General features: G+C 35.2%; 2 protein-coding genes across 2 annotated transcripts in view; one reads left to right on the top strand and one right to left on the bottom strand.

Annotated features, from left to right (window-relative positions):
- Nucleotides 1-1,966, bottom strand: part of LOC121413526 (protein NPAT-like) — a 42,360-nt gene extending 40,394 nt beyond the window's left edge. The window contains exon 1 of the mRNA XM_041606365.1: nucleotides 1,689-1,966. Within this exon, the coding sequence (XP_041462299.1) occupies nucleotides 1,689-1,737 (49 nt within the window). The 5' untranslated portion in view covers nucleotides 1,738-1,966. The remainder of the gene's footprint in view (nucleotides 1-1,688) is intronic.
- A 43-nt stretch (nucleotides 1,967-2,009) lies between these two features.
- On the top strand, nucleotides 2,010-14,910 carry LOC121413527 (peroxisomal targeting signal 2 receptor-like). Its single transcript, XM_041606366.1, has 8 exons — nucleotides 2,010-2,337; nucleotides 4,393-4,611; nucleotides 5,029-5,222; nucleotides 6,050-6,251; nucleotides 10,639-10,748; nucleotides 11,253-11,366; nucleotides 13,160-13,315; nucleotides 13,915-14,910. The coding sequence occupies exons 2-8, from the start codon at nucleotides 4,485-4,487 to the stop codon at nucleotides 13,984-13,986; spliced, it is 975 nt and encodes a 324-aa protein (XP_041462300.1). The 5' UTR covers nucleotides 2,010-2,337; nucleotides 4,393-4,484; the 3' UTR covers nucleotides 13,987-14,910.
- The last annotated feature ends 1,742 nt before the right edge of the window (nucleotides 14,911-16,652 follow it).

Below are 16,652 nucleotides of genomic sequence, written 5' to 3'. Positions count from 1 at the left end.
TTCTGAAAACTTTCTTTAATCTTTCTTATCTTTAATGATATTTAAGACATTTATAGTAGCTAGAGGGTTATCACATCTCATGATGGCTGGGTTCTTTCTTGCTCAAAATCGACGACCACTGGTATATAACAAGTATTCCTTTCACCCTTTCTTTCATTCACCCTTATTTTGCCCGTCTCCTTTTTTTCCTTCCTTTTTCTGTTTCCTTCCTGTCTTTCTTTTATTCCTCATTTATTGTTTTATTCTTCTCATTTCTTCCTTATTTTTCTTTTACTTTCTTTTATTTATTCTTCATCTTTCTTCCCCTTTTCGTTCTTTTTCTTTCTGTCTTAAATAATAATAATAATGTGACTTATAAAGCGCCAATCCTCTCTGTACATGTAGAGTGCTCAAGGTGCATTAAGACCTAAGAGTTAAATAAAAGAGTTTTGAGAAGATTTTTAAAAGTCTCGACAGAGGTAATTTTTTTAAGTCTACAACAGGCGGCTATTCCACATTGGAATAGCCTTTCTTTTTTCTAATTTTCTTTTAGTCTTTACTTTTGCTCTTTCCCCTTTTCTTCTTCATTTTTTTCCTTTTCCTGCATCTTTGTAATTTTTATTTAATTTCTTCTTACATTCATTCTTTAGATCTTATCTTTATTTTCCTTGTTTATTTCATTTTCTTTTATCCCTTTTTTCTCTTTCTTTCTTCCCCTAGTTTTTAAGGTATACCAGTTTTTAAATCTTATTTCTTCCTTCTTTTATATATTTTTCCTTTTTATTTTTGTTCTTTCTCTACCTGTTCATTCGTATGTTCTTTCTTTCATATTATTTCTGCTTTCTGACACTTATATGCCTTCTTATTTTCTTTCTTCTTTTTTTTTAATATTTCGTTCATATAACCTTGTGGCTTGTCCTTGTTCATTGAATGAGAGAACAAGCCAGGTCCATATTTACCTTGTTCAGACATTTGAATAAGTGGATAGTGCTTTATTCTTTATCTTATCTCAGCACAATGAGATAAGAACAAAGATAAAAACATTTTCTACCATCCCCTGGCATGCCTGGCTTACTAGTCAAACTTTATAGTCTTAGACTTATTTTGGCTAACCTAGGCTAAGGCTAAGCGAGGCTATTCCATTGTGTCGTTTCGGTTTCCTGAAACCTGGAGTTTTATCAGGCCACAAATCCAGTTTACTTTTGCTTTTTCTGTTGCAGCTTACTGTAGCAGAAGAAAGTCAAACGTGTTGCAAGAAGCAGAACGCAATCAAAAGCAAAATAAATCAATTTTTTAAAAAAGGAAGGGAAACAAAAAAGAAAAAAAAAGGAAAAAAAAGAGAAAAGAAAAGAAAAAGAATTTAAAAAAAGAAAAACAAGAAGAAATTTAAGAAGAAAAGCAAAGAAAACAGAAGAAAGAAAAAAGAAAAGAAAAGAAAAAAAAGAAAAGAGAAGACAAAAACTAAAGAAAAGAAAAAAAATAACAGAAAAGAAAAGGAAGAAAAAGAGAAAAAAAGAATTAGAGAGAGAAGGAAAAAAGGAATGGAAAAAATATATAATAAGCTACTGAAAATGGACAAAAGCTGTGGCAAAAATAGTCAATCCTGACTGGTTGCCAACCAAGGAAAGAAGAAGATTGTGCCCTGACTGAGCTGCTGCTAGTGCTAGATCGTCTAGTCATTCGTCAAGCAAGCGCGCGCCTGTACTTACCCAGCACAAGTCGTGCAAGATCCGAAGGGAGTGCTCTCACGTTAACCATTTTCTAATTTCAATTTTTACATTTATCAACAGCAAGTCCAGTTTGCCAACTATGACATGGTGAGTCCTCTGCCTTATCTTGAAGGATGGGTTATACAGTAAAACGATAAAACGACATCTGAAAGCGAGGAAGTTTTGGATTTCAGAGTTTGTTTATGTTTTCCTCGCGGCGAAGATTCAATTTTGCAGCAATCGCGCGAAATCCTTTTGCCATCCACTTCCGGTAAGGGTCAGCAGCTGTGTGACCTTTCAGATTATGCAATGAAGGTTTTTGGCCGCGGCTGCTCTGATCTTGTATAGTCCAATTTCACTGGGGACAAGACATTTTAACAGTCTACTTCTTTGGACTTACCTTTGCAAGCTGATAGTAATGACACAATTCCAAAGATAAAGCACCACGTGACTGCGACTTAATTTTGGCTGTTTGCGGGGTTCTAATTCTGGCAGAAAGCTCAGCCTCAGCAGCAACGAAACCGAACTCTACGTCCCCGGGGGCCAGGGCCGATGCCAGGGCAGTAGTACAGTAGACAGTAGTCACTAGTGGTGTCGCTGGATGGACAATCGCAGGCGCAGTTCAGCAGCAGCTGTCTCATCTCATTTGGTAATGAACATTTTTGCACATTTTGGTTACAAATCTATAGTAAGAAGATGGTCACTAACTTAATTAAATTTTAAAGATCAAGACAAGTCCATCCCAGAAAATGTTGATTGATCCTATTCCTAATTTCTTATCTTAGTTTATTAAATGTAAATCAGATTTTGATGAAATTTTTAGTGTTACAATACATGTATGCTTGTTGCCTGTTGGATTTTTCTCTTTTTATTCAAATCAACTTTTTGTTTGGGTGGACTTGTCCTTTAACTGTCATCCTAAGATAACAAAATATTAAATGGAGATCCAGGGCCAGGCCGACCGGCCAGGGCCCAGGCTGCAGAAAAGGAGATGATAAAAAGAAAAATACTTTGCCACTTCATCAGTTAGTAGAGGCGCATGGCCAATTTGGGAGACTATCTCCCATTTAAGAGACTATCTGCAATATCAGAAACTTCTTACTTTTGTAAAGAATTTGGGTATCCAATTTCAGAGACAGTCTCCAGTTTGGCCTTTGTCAGGCTTTGGGAGACCAATTTTCTTTGTTTACATTTACTACAAAGGATTACCTTGGGCTTGGCAGCAAATGGAATGATAAGCAGATTCCTCATGAAAGATTACCTCTTTTCACCATCTACTTTTGACCTCAGTGAGGTGAAATTTCGGATGAAAAAAAATTAAGTTCTTGTTGATGTTGTTTCTTTTGTCCTTTAGATTGTTTCCCATATTGGAGAGAGTCTCCCACATTGGCCGTGCTCCTCTTTTCTAGTTGGGATTGGGCTTGGTCTTTTTTTTTCATCTACATGTATCCAATATAACGAGGTTATTTTGTTTTCAGAACCCCCGGCCTGTGTAGTGAAATAAGGTTGGCAATGTTTGGCCTATTTTCTCTTGTTCTAAGACTAAGGGGATGAACATGATGAATAATTTATATTGAGTGTCTGTTTCTATTATAGTTATTAATCATATAACATGGCCCTAGCCAGGCCTAAGTTAATGGAATTCTTCTAATTATGTAAAAGAGAGTAAGGGATTGTCCAATCCTAACTTTTACCAAGACTTAGGGTCTCACAAAAATATGTTCAAAATTCAAGTTTTCGACTTCAGCACTCTGGTGAATTAAAAAAAAAAAAGATCCTCAACTGTATGAAAACAAAGCATAAATGAATAGAACTGAGTATCTTTGGTTACAAATAGCCAGACTGCAGAGTCCATGCTAATCAGCAAATAAGCAAGATTTATTCTCACCCTCTTGTGGCTGAATTCACCTCTCCGCAGACTCTCATAAATTGTGAGACTTTCTTATTGTAAAGCTCATTATCTGTTCTTTCTCACAATGTCACTCTTGATATGTGGCACATTGGAAATGGGTCAGGATCCAGCAATTAACAATAAGATACAATACAAGAGACTAGCATGAAATCTATAGAAATGATTGGCTGGATAATGTTTCACATTTATTCACAACAACATGCCCTGGTAAATATGAAGAGAACATCACATGGTGAGTGTGACCTTGGATAGGCCCCCAGAGTGGAAACCATTGAAATTTTGGTGGGTGTTTGGTCTCTTTGACCAATAAGAGTGAAATATTCTAGCTGCAAAATGTACTTTTCCTATTAATAGGTTGGTCCTAAAATGAGGGCAAATACAAGGGAATACAATGCGTAACAAGTTCATGAACTTTTAAGTTCTTGTTTTGAGCAGACCTAATACTACCAGGACTGTGGCACCTCGTTCGTAGGATGAGTGCTTGTCAGCTTGATATTGATATAGTCTTTGTGATCTCATTTTTAAAGAAGTAGATTTAGTTTCAATGCCCTTATTAAAGGAGATATTCTCTGCCATATTTTCCCCTTTTACATGTACATGTATGCTGTGAAATGATTTTTTTTTTTCAAAGGAAAATTACCCTTGCTCTAGAAATTATGGAAATTTTATTAACCCCTACTACTATGCTCAGATTACCCTTTAATTTCTTTAATACTGACTACATTTAGGGCCTAGGTATGCAACAAGAAATTGTTTTTATTTTCTCTTCAATTTGTCCTATTTATATTGTAGGAATTATTGATTGCAACAAAGGAGGATGCTGTCAGATTGAAAGTTTAAAATATTTTTACTTATTTCACTGAATTGAGCCTGAAGAGTAGACTATGAATCATCATCCAAGACCTCCAATAGCCTTCAAATCTCCTGGTCGCCATGGATACGCAGTGGAGTTTTCTCCATATCTTCCCCAGCGACTTGCTGTGGCAACGGCCCAACACTATGGTATTGCTGGTAGGTTTGTGTGTTTTGGGGATCAGGTGCTTTTCTGTAATAACAAAAGAGGTCTCAATTTAATTTCCCCCCAAATAATTTATTTTGACAAGAAATGCAAAGCATTGAGAATACTCTGTAGATTAGATTTGAATGAGTTCAGTTGATAATTTCTCTGCAGATATGTTAATTGTTTTGATGTTTGAAGATTTTTTTTTGTACATGTATCTCCCATTTGTAGTGTAAAAATGTGCTATGGAAAATGGCCTTGCCCTGAAACATTGAGATTGAAGGCATGTTCTTTAATAGATTTTTATTTCCAATAGAAGGGGATTAATACATAAATCAATTCTTGTGTCTGCATAAATACCAAAAGAAATCACTTTGACTTTATCAAGTTGCATTATGTTTGTTCCCTAATTATTCCTTCCTAACAAGGAACTGGCACTCTATTCTTGATCGACATCACACCCGCTGGTGCTGTCCTCCTGGGAACATTTGACTGGAAGGAAGGCCTGTTTGATCTGACATGGTCTGAGAGCAATGAGAGACTCATTATGACAGGGAGTGGGGACGGGTCCATCCAACTCTGGGATATTAACATCCCAGCTGAACCAGTCAAAGTATTCAAGGTTAGTCTTTGTGGGATAGAGAGATGATCTTATTCAGGCATTTTGATAAAAGGCCAAGTTTACTTTGGCTTCACTTTTAAGAGAAATCTGTTCTTGTTCCTTTTTTTTGTATTTCTGCAAAATCTTTCAAGATAGAACAATGAGTGTTCTGAAATCCATTAAATTTTGCAAAGAGTGAATGAGAAGGACTTTGCTTTTTGTGAAGCTATTTGTGAAGCTTTATGTTCTGATATGATTTATGTTTCCTTTTATTACATTCTGTCGATATTGTCTTTAATTGTCCAAGTCTGATCATACATGATTTAAGTACTTTATTATTTTGTCAGCGTAAGGTATTCATTATTTACGTTTGCTTCCATACTTTCCCTCACTGATATAATATTTTCTTTTAAAATTTTCTTCTGTGAGTTCAATGAATTGACACCCAGAATAAATAGAGGGCATGAAACATGTCATTCACTGTTTCCCAACAAAGACATACATGTATGATTGATTGTTTCTTAACAATGAATGAGTTTGAAAAAAAAAGAGTAAAATGAGCAAGTGTGTTTCCCTCAAAAGCCTCTGTGGAACTAAGTCCATTCTAATCTAGAGTAAAGTGAGAGCAATAAGCAAGCAGGCAAAATAATCAGGATAAAAAAAGATAAAAATCATTATTGGATAAATTATTCAACAAAGTTCAACAGTTGCATTGTGTTGTTTGTAACTAGCTTTTTAAGTAACAAAATTAAGTTAAGTTATCATATGTAAGCAGGAAAATGAAAATGTACCAAATTTTAGGGAAAAGGTTTATCTGATTGACAAACTCCCTTTATCCTTCTCTCCAGGAACATGGTCGAGAGGTCTACAGTGTGAACTGGAATCAGACCCGGGACCAGAACTTTGTCCTTTCCGCTTCCTGGGACAAGACCATCAAGTTATGGGATACCAACCGGGACCATTCTCTCCAGACCTTTGTAGGCCACAGACACAATGTCTACAGTGCCGTCTGGTCTCCTCTTGTTCCTGGGTGCTTTGCTTCCTCATCAGGTATGATTGGTTGTTTAGTTTATAGTAGGCCTAAATAATCCGCTTTTATATAGCGCTTAATACATGTACATCGGAACGACGTGTCTAAGCGCTTTACAGATATATTATTACCCTGGTCATCGGATTTATATCAGTCATTCCCACTCACAATATGTGCACATCCTCCACTCCCTGGGGAGTATTCCAGTCAGTCGCCGGTGAGGCGCACACAGTACTGGACAAGCTACAATGACTTTCACATTGTACCAGGTACCCGTTTAGCACCTTGGTCAGAGAGGCAAAGTGTGGATTTACGCCTTGCCAAAGGACGCTAGACTGTGGTGGGAATCAAACACATGACCCTCTGTATACAAGGCAAGAGTCAGAACCACTACACCACGGCTTCTCCACTTATTCACTTGGTATACTGGCAGATGGTCTAAGGTACCTTGTCAAAAGTCTGTGCCATTTCTGTTAGCAGAAATGTGTTTTTCATTGTTGCTTTCCTGCATGCTCCATCATTTTGTCTGTGATTAAGCACAAAAAAATGAAATTAAAGCCACTTTTTTCACACTTTCTGTTTTTATATAGGGCATGTACAAAAGACATGTCAGAATAATGACTTAGAATCAAATCTGACTGAAAAGCCTTTAAAGGACAAGTCCACCCAATAAAAAGTTGATATGAATAAAAAGAGAAAATTCCAACAAGCATAACACTGAAAATTTCATCAAAATCGGATGTAAAATAAGAAAGTTATGACATTTTAAATTTTCGCTTAATTTTACAAGAGTTATATGCACATCCTGGCTGGTATGCAAATGACTCACTATTTCTTTTTTATTTTATTATGTGAAATATGAAATATTCTAATTTTCTTCTTTGTCAAGTGATGCAGTGATAAATTCCTCCCTGAACATATGGAATTAGCATTGTTTAATACTATATGGTTCAGTCGAGTTGGTCCTTAATTGTCAAATCTATAAAAATGAAATATTGTATAATTCAAACAATAAAAAACAAAAGAAATAGTGAGTGATGGACATCATCGACTGCGTCACCTAGTTGTGCATATCACTGTTTTGTGGAAAATACACATGTAAGCGAAACTTTAAAATGTCCTAACTTTCTTATTTTACATCTGATTTTGATGAAATTTTCAGCATTATGCTAGTTTGATTTTTCTCTATTTATTCAAGTCAGCATTTTCCTGGGGTGGACTTGACCTTTAAACACAATAAAAAATGGCTTTGAGGAGTATATTATTGCACATGTTTTGCACTATTGCTTCTCTGAAATGCTGTGGGTGGAAGTGTTTGGAACATCTTCCGATCATGAATTCAACAACCTGTGAAAATGTCAGGACCCCTGCGATTCGCGAAAATTCTGTACGCAAAAATAACAGCTTATACAGTACTTTGCATTATAAAGTGACATCATTAGTTTAGGTTCAGGGTTATTTGGATGATATTCAATTCAATTCAATTTTTCAATTCATTTTATTCACATCGCTTTAAAAACATCAAAAGATCAAGTTTACAAATCAATACAAAATACAACATATTCAATGTTACATGAGTGAAGATATTTATTGATATTAGAGTACTCTTCTGAGTGAATGTCAAACTAATATATGCGAGATAACCCTTGTCATCATAAATGACACCTAAAATTTTACATTGTTTGAATTCTGCATAGTCTGCTGAAAGTGCTAATATCTGTACAGCTCGTTTTACATGTATGATAATTTTTATTCAGAGTTTTATTATTGTTTACAAAACAGGATCAAGGTTATAGCAGAGTTGTTTTATGTTTTTTATCTTTAATCATCACATTTAGACTTACAATGGAATATTCCTGTTTTATTTGGTTGTAAACCATTTTAGAGCTTATTGTGTAAAAAAGGCTGTTATTTTTAGACTTTAACCCTCAAATAAACATGGATAAACTACATACTAAACACATTTCATCATGGTATTGCTAGATCAATAGCCTATGTAAACTATATCTGTTAAACACATTTCTACTCACGTATTAATTTATGATAACTACTAAGAATTTTAACGGTTGTATTTGGTAAAACATTTCATAGTTATTTATGGCTTTTGGCTTTACAGATAGAATTAAAAATGCGAAATGAGATGCAAAAATATGCCTCAAGTATTTTTACATACAAATCTGTGGGTAAAATTGTAAGGAATTTAAAGCAATATTCTATGTTAATTACAACTTATATTTTTTCATCTCAGTCAGATTAAAGAAAACTATGTAGCATGCCATACGTATTCAAATCAGTCGAAAGTCGTACATTTAACTTTACGTGCTGCTGTGCCAAGATTTTTAGAGTTGTGTTGCCATATATCATAAATTTGTGCCTTTGGCATGACAGCGATATGCTTTTTAATATTCTCTGTCCTGCAAAGTGATTCATAAAGCTATTTATAAAATTATGACTTCAGGAACAACTTGCCTATGGAAAGCGAGATGGGGCTCCTTCTCATCAATAAAATCTGCAATATGTTTTATCATATCTTTTCTGATAAAAAAAGCTTTTGAATTATGAAACTATTTTTTTTGGGGGGGTACAATCTTCTTGGAATTTTTCAAAATGCAGTCATAGTTTTTGTCTCACCTGCGAAGCAAAGTGAGACTATAGGCGCCGCTTTTCCGACGGCGGCGGCGGCGTCAACATCAAATCTTAATCTGAGGTTAAGTTTTTGAAATGACATCATAACTTAGAAAGTATATGGACCTAGTTAATAAAACTTGGCCATAAGGTTAATCAAGTATTACTGAACATCCTATTAGAGTTTCATGTCACATGACCAAGGTCAAAGGTCATTTAGGGTCAATGAACTTAGACCATGTTGGAGGAATCAACATCGAAATCTTAACCTGAGGTTAAGTTTTTGAAATGTCATCATAACTTAGAAAATATATGGACCTAGTTCATGAAACTTGGACATAAGGTTAATCAAGTATCAATGAACATCCTGCATGAGTTTCACGTCACATGACCAAGGTCAAAGGTCATTTAGGGTCAATGAACTTTGGACGAATTGGGGATATCTGTTGAATTCCCATCATAACAATTCCCATCATAACTTTGAAAGTTTATGGATCTGATTCATGAAACTTGGACATAATAGTAATCAAGCATCACTGAACATTTTGTGCAAGTTTCAGGTCACATGATCAAGGTCAAAGGTCATTTAGGGTCAATGAACTTTGGCCGAATTGGGGATATCTGTTGAATTCCCATCATAACTTTGAAAGTTTATGGATCTGATTCATGAAACTTGGACATAATAGTAATCAAGCATCACTGAACATTTTGTGCAAGTTTCAGGTCTCATGATTAAGGTCAAAGGTCATTTAGGGTCAATGAACTTTGGCCGAATCGGGGGTATCTGTTGAATTACCATCATAACTTTGAAAGTTTATTGGTCTAGTTCGTTAAACTTGGACATTAGAGTAACCAAGTATCACTGAACATCCTGTGCGTGTTTCAGGTCACATGTCCAAGGTCAAAGGTCAATGAACTTTAGCCGAATTGGGTGTATCTGTTGAATTACCATCATAGCTTTGAAAGTTTATGGATCTGATTCATGAAACTTGTACATAAGAGTAATCAAGTATCACTGAACATCCTGTTCCAGTTTCAGGTCACATGATCAAGGTCAAAGGTCATGTAAGGTCAATGAACTTTGGCCATGTTGGGGTTTTTTGTTGAATAACCATCATATCTCTCTAAGTTTATTGGTCTAGTTCATAAAAAGAGGACATAAGAGTAACCATGTATCACTGAACATCTTGTGCGAGTTAGAGTAGTATGCAAAGTCAGCACTGCTGCTATATTGAACCGCGTGATGCAGGTGAGACGGCCAGAGGCATTCCACTTGTTAATAACTTCCAAGAATATTTTTTGTTCATGAAATTTTGCTCTTAATAATGGTGTATCAGTTTGTGCGTGATTCAGAGAGCATATATTAAACAAATCTAACCTACCAGCTGAAGTCCTGTACACGCACATTTATTTGTATCCAGTCAGAATAATTTTCTCAAATATTGGAATTAATTTACAATTGTGTCATAGCTAAATACAGGATCATAATTTATTTTTTTATATATTTAGCAATATAGTAGCAAGCTGTATATGGGATATGTATATTTACTTACATATTCAATGGTGTTTTATATTCTCATCATTAAATTATAGAAATGGCAGTGATGTGAATTTATCGGTGTTAAATCTTCAAACAGCGAATCAATTCAGCATGGTATGTGATGATATTGACATAATTATATTGCACAATAAGTTTTTTTATTGCATACTTTTCAGGTGAAAAAAATCAGTACTTTATGAGTCTTATGTTTATATTCATGTTTGTTTCTGTTTATTCTTCAGGTGATGGCTCTTTGTGTGTATGGGACATTCGAAGGCCACAGAAACCTAGATTCCTCATCCCTGTCAGCAAAGCAGATGTCATATCATGTGACTGGTGTAAATATGATCAGGTGACTAACATAATCACTCTCTTATCTCAGTTTTTAAGGGCGACTAAAGACTTTGAATCAGGGGTGCCATATTTCAGATCTTGTGTCTTTGATCTTTCCTTTCTGGTATCCTGAATTTTAAATCCCTGGTCCTTAATCCTTTTTATGTAAACGGCATTTGAATCTATTTGATCTCTTTCTTGCAGTGATGAGAACCAGAATATTTATTTATATATATATATGTATATATATATATATATAAAAGAAACAAGGTTGAAACTTTCAAGCTTTAATCCAACAAAATTTATTGAAGTCCACAAATTTTCAATGAGTACATACCATCTTTATCAAGTGAAACGTATGTACTCGGTATGTACTCGTCAAAAATTTGTGGACTTCAATATATTTTGTTGGATTAAAGCATGAAAGTTTCAACCTTTTTTCTCTTAATATTACTCCAACACATAGAATATCTACTGAATAAAATAGATATTATATATATATATACTTTTTTCGATTCAACAGAATATCATTGTTGCTGGTTCAGTTGATTGTAAGATTCGTGGTTGGGACCTTCGCTATGCAACTAAAGTACTCTTTCAACTTGGTGGACACACACATGCAATAAGGAGGATAAAGGTGAGTGTAGGTCATTTCTAAGAGTGGAATCTAGTTATATAGTTGTATGAATAATTATCCAGACATGGTGTAATACTGCTCAATTATGCTTTTTTTCATGTTAATATAGAGTGAGACAATTGCCCAACATATGTGTGTGTTTGTATTTTAGTTTTGTCAGATGTGTATCAATCAGATATTATTTACATCTGGGACCAACCTTTAACGTCACCATTCGAAAGATGTGACCAGGGCCCAAACCTCTGCATCAATTTGTAACTTCCCCACAGCTTGGATTAAAGGCACATGCCACAATGCCCATAGTTCTAAAGACGTCAAGTCTGAAGTCATACCTTTTTCAACATATTTCCTCCCACAATAAACCTATTCTTAGTGTCGGAAAGGATTATTTTTTTTGATGATTTTCAGACATTTTCACATTTTCTAAGTAGCATCCCTGAAATGGGATATTACACAATTCATCACATGACAGCTTACTTATATTATCTAATGTCATAATGATTTCATTATGATGTCCTAAGTTGTGAGGATATGCTCCCTTGATGATGAAAACACCTTATCACTTTTTCATCAAAATTTTGATCAGGTGTAATTTTTTAACCAGCCTACCTACAGTGGTGCAAGAATAAGATTTCCCTGCTTCTTTTTTAAGCAATTTTTATTGCTTATATCACTTTGATGTTTTGTAAGAAATATTGGTAAGCTTTATCTGATCAAGGTTTTACGATTTATAGACTCTTCCTCATAATGGGATATTCCCTAGTTTTCTCCTCAATTTGTGCTGTTCTTTTTCAACTATGATGTAACCAGATTTTGTAAAGATAAGGTAATTAGCAGTGCAAACAAACTTAGGTAACAAATCCAAATGTGCCAAAATCATGTGGAGAGCCATGTGGATCTGTACATATTCAGCATTGTTATTTTATATATTGTTTCATGTGTGTTCATATTATTCACAAATAGAGGGCGACATTTAGTGGACCACATACATACGAATAGAATGATTTTTGCATTAATAATACAGAATATACCACATGTGGATGTACCATTACCAATTCATAGAACACAAAATGGGTCTTGCATCATAAGCTTGAAGCTTGAGTAGTTACATAAGAGAAAAACTCTATTTAATAAATTCTCATAATTGTGAACTGGTATACTGCATTTCCAGTTTTCCAAGAAGGGGGGGGGGGCGGAGGTATGGTCCAAATATGACAGGTTTTTTTATAGATTGATTATCCATAGTATGATCCTGTTACAAGTATCTTCTCTCCTATTTCAGCTCTTCATAATAATGGTCTGCTATGGGCAGCTGTTTAGTTCATGCTGCATTTATTATAGAAGTAGAAGTGGCAGTGCAACCTCCCATATTTAACTCTGGGATTCAAAAAGGGAGATTAATACCCCAAATTTTTTTTCTTAAGGGGGGATACATGGACATGAAATGGTTAATATCAAGGACAATGTTATAGCCTGCCTTAATAATGTTATGGAAAATTTCTCTGATTGTATATTTCAGTATTTTTAAGCAGGGGTGTGAGAGTTCAGATTTTTATCTGATTTCAGATTTTTTTGTTTTAATTTTCAGCTGAATTTCAGCTTATATTTGGCTTTCCTCTGTACAAAAAGTATGGGAGCTCTTTCTATTTCAGACTTTTTCAGATCTTTTTATTTGTGACCACTCACACCCCTGTTTAAGGTTTTGATTTGTTATGAGAAATATTAATTTATTCAGGTATTGTTTTCTCTTCAGGTCCACTAAATGTTGCCTTCTATTTTTATTTACCATGCAGTGTTCTCCCCATAGTAAGACGGTGCTAGCATCCTCATCGTATGACTTCACAGTACGAACATGGGATTTTGCTAGGCAGCCTACTCCCCTAGAGACCATTGAAAATCATACTGAGTTTGTTTGTGGACTAGACTTCAATGTACATGTGCCTGGACAGGTAAGCATTTCATGTTGAGTTGGGCAAAAGAGAACTTTTTAATTTTAATTTTTTATATTTTTTGTATCCACTTACATGGCCACTGGGGCCCGTTGCAGAAAGAGTTGCGTTTAAACGCAAGTAAAAAAATCAATCGCAAGTCCCAAATGCGCGCTTTTGATTGGTTGAAAATCAAGTTTCGCATGATTTTTAGTTGCAACTCTTTCTGCAACAGGCCCCTGACCACCGTCACAAAACACTCATTTATGTACATCAAAAACTTGTTGACAGTCCTCAAACACAGGAAATAGTCTGCGAAGGTGTTCCGTTATTGTGATGTGACTACTGCACATTAATCCTGAGAGACTGATCTACAATAGGGTACTCAACACCATGTATTCATTATATTGTTTCTCCTTATAGTGATTACAACCCACCTTATACCTTTTTTTTTCCTGAGACCTTACTTTTACAGTTCTCCTGATTAATCCTTACTGTTTCTGTTATTGAAGTCATGTCCCTCTGATTTATTGTCAGGTTCAAAATATTTCTTTATAGAAAGTTGGGGGAAAAAAGAAACTTGTGACGTGGAAAGTAATTTTCTTTTCTTTTCTTTGCAGTTGGCAGACTGTGCTTGGGATGAGAGGACTGTGGTGTATGTTCCTAAATCTCTAGCTGCTTTTAACACATGATGAAGGTGAAAAACCTAGTGTATCCTTGGCTTAACACCATAACCTTTCTGGTGTATTCCTGGTTTGATCAATGATTTCTAGAAATGTATTGATTTGAATACTTGGCTTAACACCAAAACCTCTGCAGTGTGCTCATGGTTTGGTCAGTGAGTTCTAGAAATATATTGATATATATCCTTGGTTTAACACCAAAACATCTCTGGTGTATTCCCGGTTTGATCAGTGATTTCTAGAAATTCATTGATGTGAAGACCAAGAATAGCTTGGGCAAAATGAGATGATGATATCCTGTGGACTATTAAAGGTGTTACCTCATTTCCTCTTGAATGATCTCCTGCAAGGTGTAAGTATGGATGCATAGGCAAGCTAGATGGGAATGGACTTGATAGTCACTTAGCACCCATATCTGATGATAAACTTTCGCTGATCTATCATCCTGTGAGATTTGAGTATTGACACAAAGTCTTGTAACAAAGACGATACCATACATACTGTTTGACAAATTTATTATGCGTTTGCTTTGTACCTCACATGTGTGTGCTTATCAATTATGTTATCTGTGATCAACTCTGAGTATTAGGTGCCGGGTCATAATATGGATGGCTCTGATTTGGGCTGATATCTTGTTCGGGTTTTTTGTGTATGATTTTATTGTATATATTCAATGCATTCATAAAATAACTCCCAAGGATATCTTCGGTCATGGTGAACAATTTTGATGAATGGGATGTGTGTTAACATTCTAAATGTTTTGCACATCCTCATGCTAGAACATCAACTCTCAATGCAATTGTCCTTCATTCAGTGTTTTGTATTTGGAATGCCCCTCAGAAATTATGAATGGGAGATTTGTAGTGTCTAATCTTTCAAAGAGCAATTCAAATAGAACATTATTTGTATATATATTTTGATGAGGAAATTTCAATTTTTATCTTTCATAAAGAAACATACATATAGGAAGAGAAGGAAGAGGCTAGAATAAAAATAATAAAAGGAGGGGGAGGTTGTGAAAGTAAGTTGGATACTAGTTTGAGTAGTAATGAGAGAAAATAAGGGGAGACAGTATTATCTTATGACTTAGTGTACAGATCATCAGCATTTACTAGTTCGACCAGCATTGTCTTACAATTTTGGAAACACTTGAATTTCATTTGAATTTGTAATGAAACTCTAACGTTGTCATTGTGTTTAAAAAGAATTCCCCAGGATGATGAAACTCTTTATAAAAACTTAGGCACATATTCTGAATTAAAGTTTAAGGCCCGTACCCGCTGCAAAGAGGATTTTAAACGGAAGAAAATTGTGACATCCATTGGAAAACGGTATGCATCTGTTGTGTACTCATTGCATATGTGTTTCATACGCTCTATCCATAGAGCATCTGTCCACTGTTATTTCACCGGCGTAAAAAGATTTGAGCTGCACAAAGTTTATAGAACGGATGAACTTTCTGCTGGGTACAATGTAAATCCGCGACACATACGAGCAACAAACATTACATGTCCGTTATCATCCATTAAACATTTGCTGTATCCTCTGCATCCTTGCAACTCAGATCCACTGAAGCTGAACAACGGAAAGAGGGAGGAAAGATAAGGTACATGGAACGTCTAAACATTGTTAGTAGCATGGAAATAGAAAGGATGTATACAGCATATGCATCTCGTAAATAAAGTGTTCAAAACCCCTGGTAATCGCTTCAGTGCTGTCATCCACTTTGATCCGTTTATATCCACAAGGTTTCCGATGAACAATCGTCAAAACCCACGTCCATTCTTTTCACCAATGAATTGAGCCACCCACAAAATTTTGCTCGTCCGCTGTGTCCTCTATGAATATGTTTTGTATCTATCGGCCAGTGGGACCAGGCCATTAACTCAGACCATGGTCGAAGCCTGGGCTAAAATTCCTAAAAGTTTTAGCATTTGCTTACAATTTAATTACCATGTTTGCCTTTTTTAAATTTTACTGGGATCTAACAATGTTTTAATCATGAAAACAATTTATAATTTCATGATTGTTTGTAAAGCTTTGGGTGTTGGATGTAAATATACTTTGATCATAAAGCCCAGCTCACACTAAGCGATTCGTTGCAACGCGATTTTACAAGAATTTGTATTTTCCATTGAATATGAAAGATCCAAGAAGTAAAATTATTTTATTTAAAGTTTCGGCGTAATGTTAGAAATAATAAAATCATACTTATACTTCGCAGCAAGCTCTGTGGTGGGAGTAAAGTCCAAATCGACTTTAAGTTGCAGCCGATGATGACGTCATTACGATAATTTTTAGTCATTCAGGGAGGCTCAAACTTGACTGAGTTTCAATAGCAGTAGTCCTGCCGTTATTCTGAACTCAGATCGGTAAGAGTTTATTGGTTAGAATGTTCATATCAGATGTTATTACAATTTCTTTGAAATTTGGATCGCAACAAAGCGCCTAGTGTGAGCCGGGCTTAAGAATATTTGTTTTTGGTACCCATAGTCGTCTTGGACCACAGCTTTAAACCGAGGTTTAAGTTAAACAGTGGTTTGGAATACAGGCCTTTGTATTAAGCTGATGATTGTTTATTCAACACTGTACGAAGTGTATTCCTGAATGTGACACTGCCAACAAATTTCAATACAATTCAGGAAAAACATGCATATTTTGGTTACTTTTTGAAT

This window comes from Lytechinus variegatus, chromosome 4, assembly GCF_018143015.1.
Source record: "Lytechinus variegatus isolate NC3 chromosome 4, Lvar_3.0, whole genome shotgun sequence".
Lineage (NCBI taxonomy): Eukaryota > Metazoa > Echinodermata > Echinoidea > Temnopleuroida > Toxopneustidae > Lytechinus > Lytechinus variegatus.
The sequence above is the reverse complement of the archived record's forward strand: the minus strand, read 5'-3'. Positions and strand labels throughout refer to the sequence as shown.

Excerpts from the sequence above, each read along its gene's own strand:
- LOC121413527 (XM_041606366.1), top strand. The coding sequence starts at position 4,485 with ATGAATCATCATCCAAGACCTCCAATAGCCTTCAAATCTCCTGGTCGC. Across the intron at positions 4,612-5,028 it reads CCAACACTATGGTATTGCTG|GAACTGGCACTCTATTCTTG; the intron begins GTAGGTTTGTGT and ends CTTCCTAACAAG. Across the intron at positions 6,252-10,638 it reads GTGCTTTGCTTCCTCATCAG|GTGATGGCTCTTTGTGTGTA; the intron begins GTATGATTGGTT and ends TTTATTCTTCAG.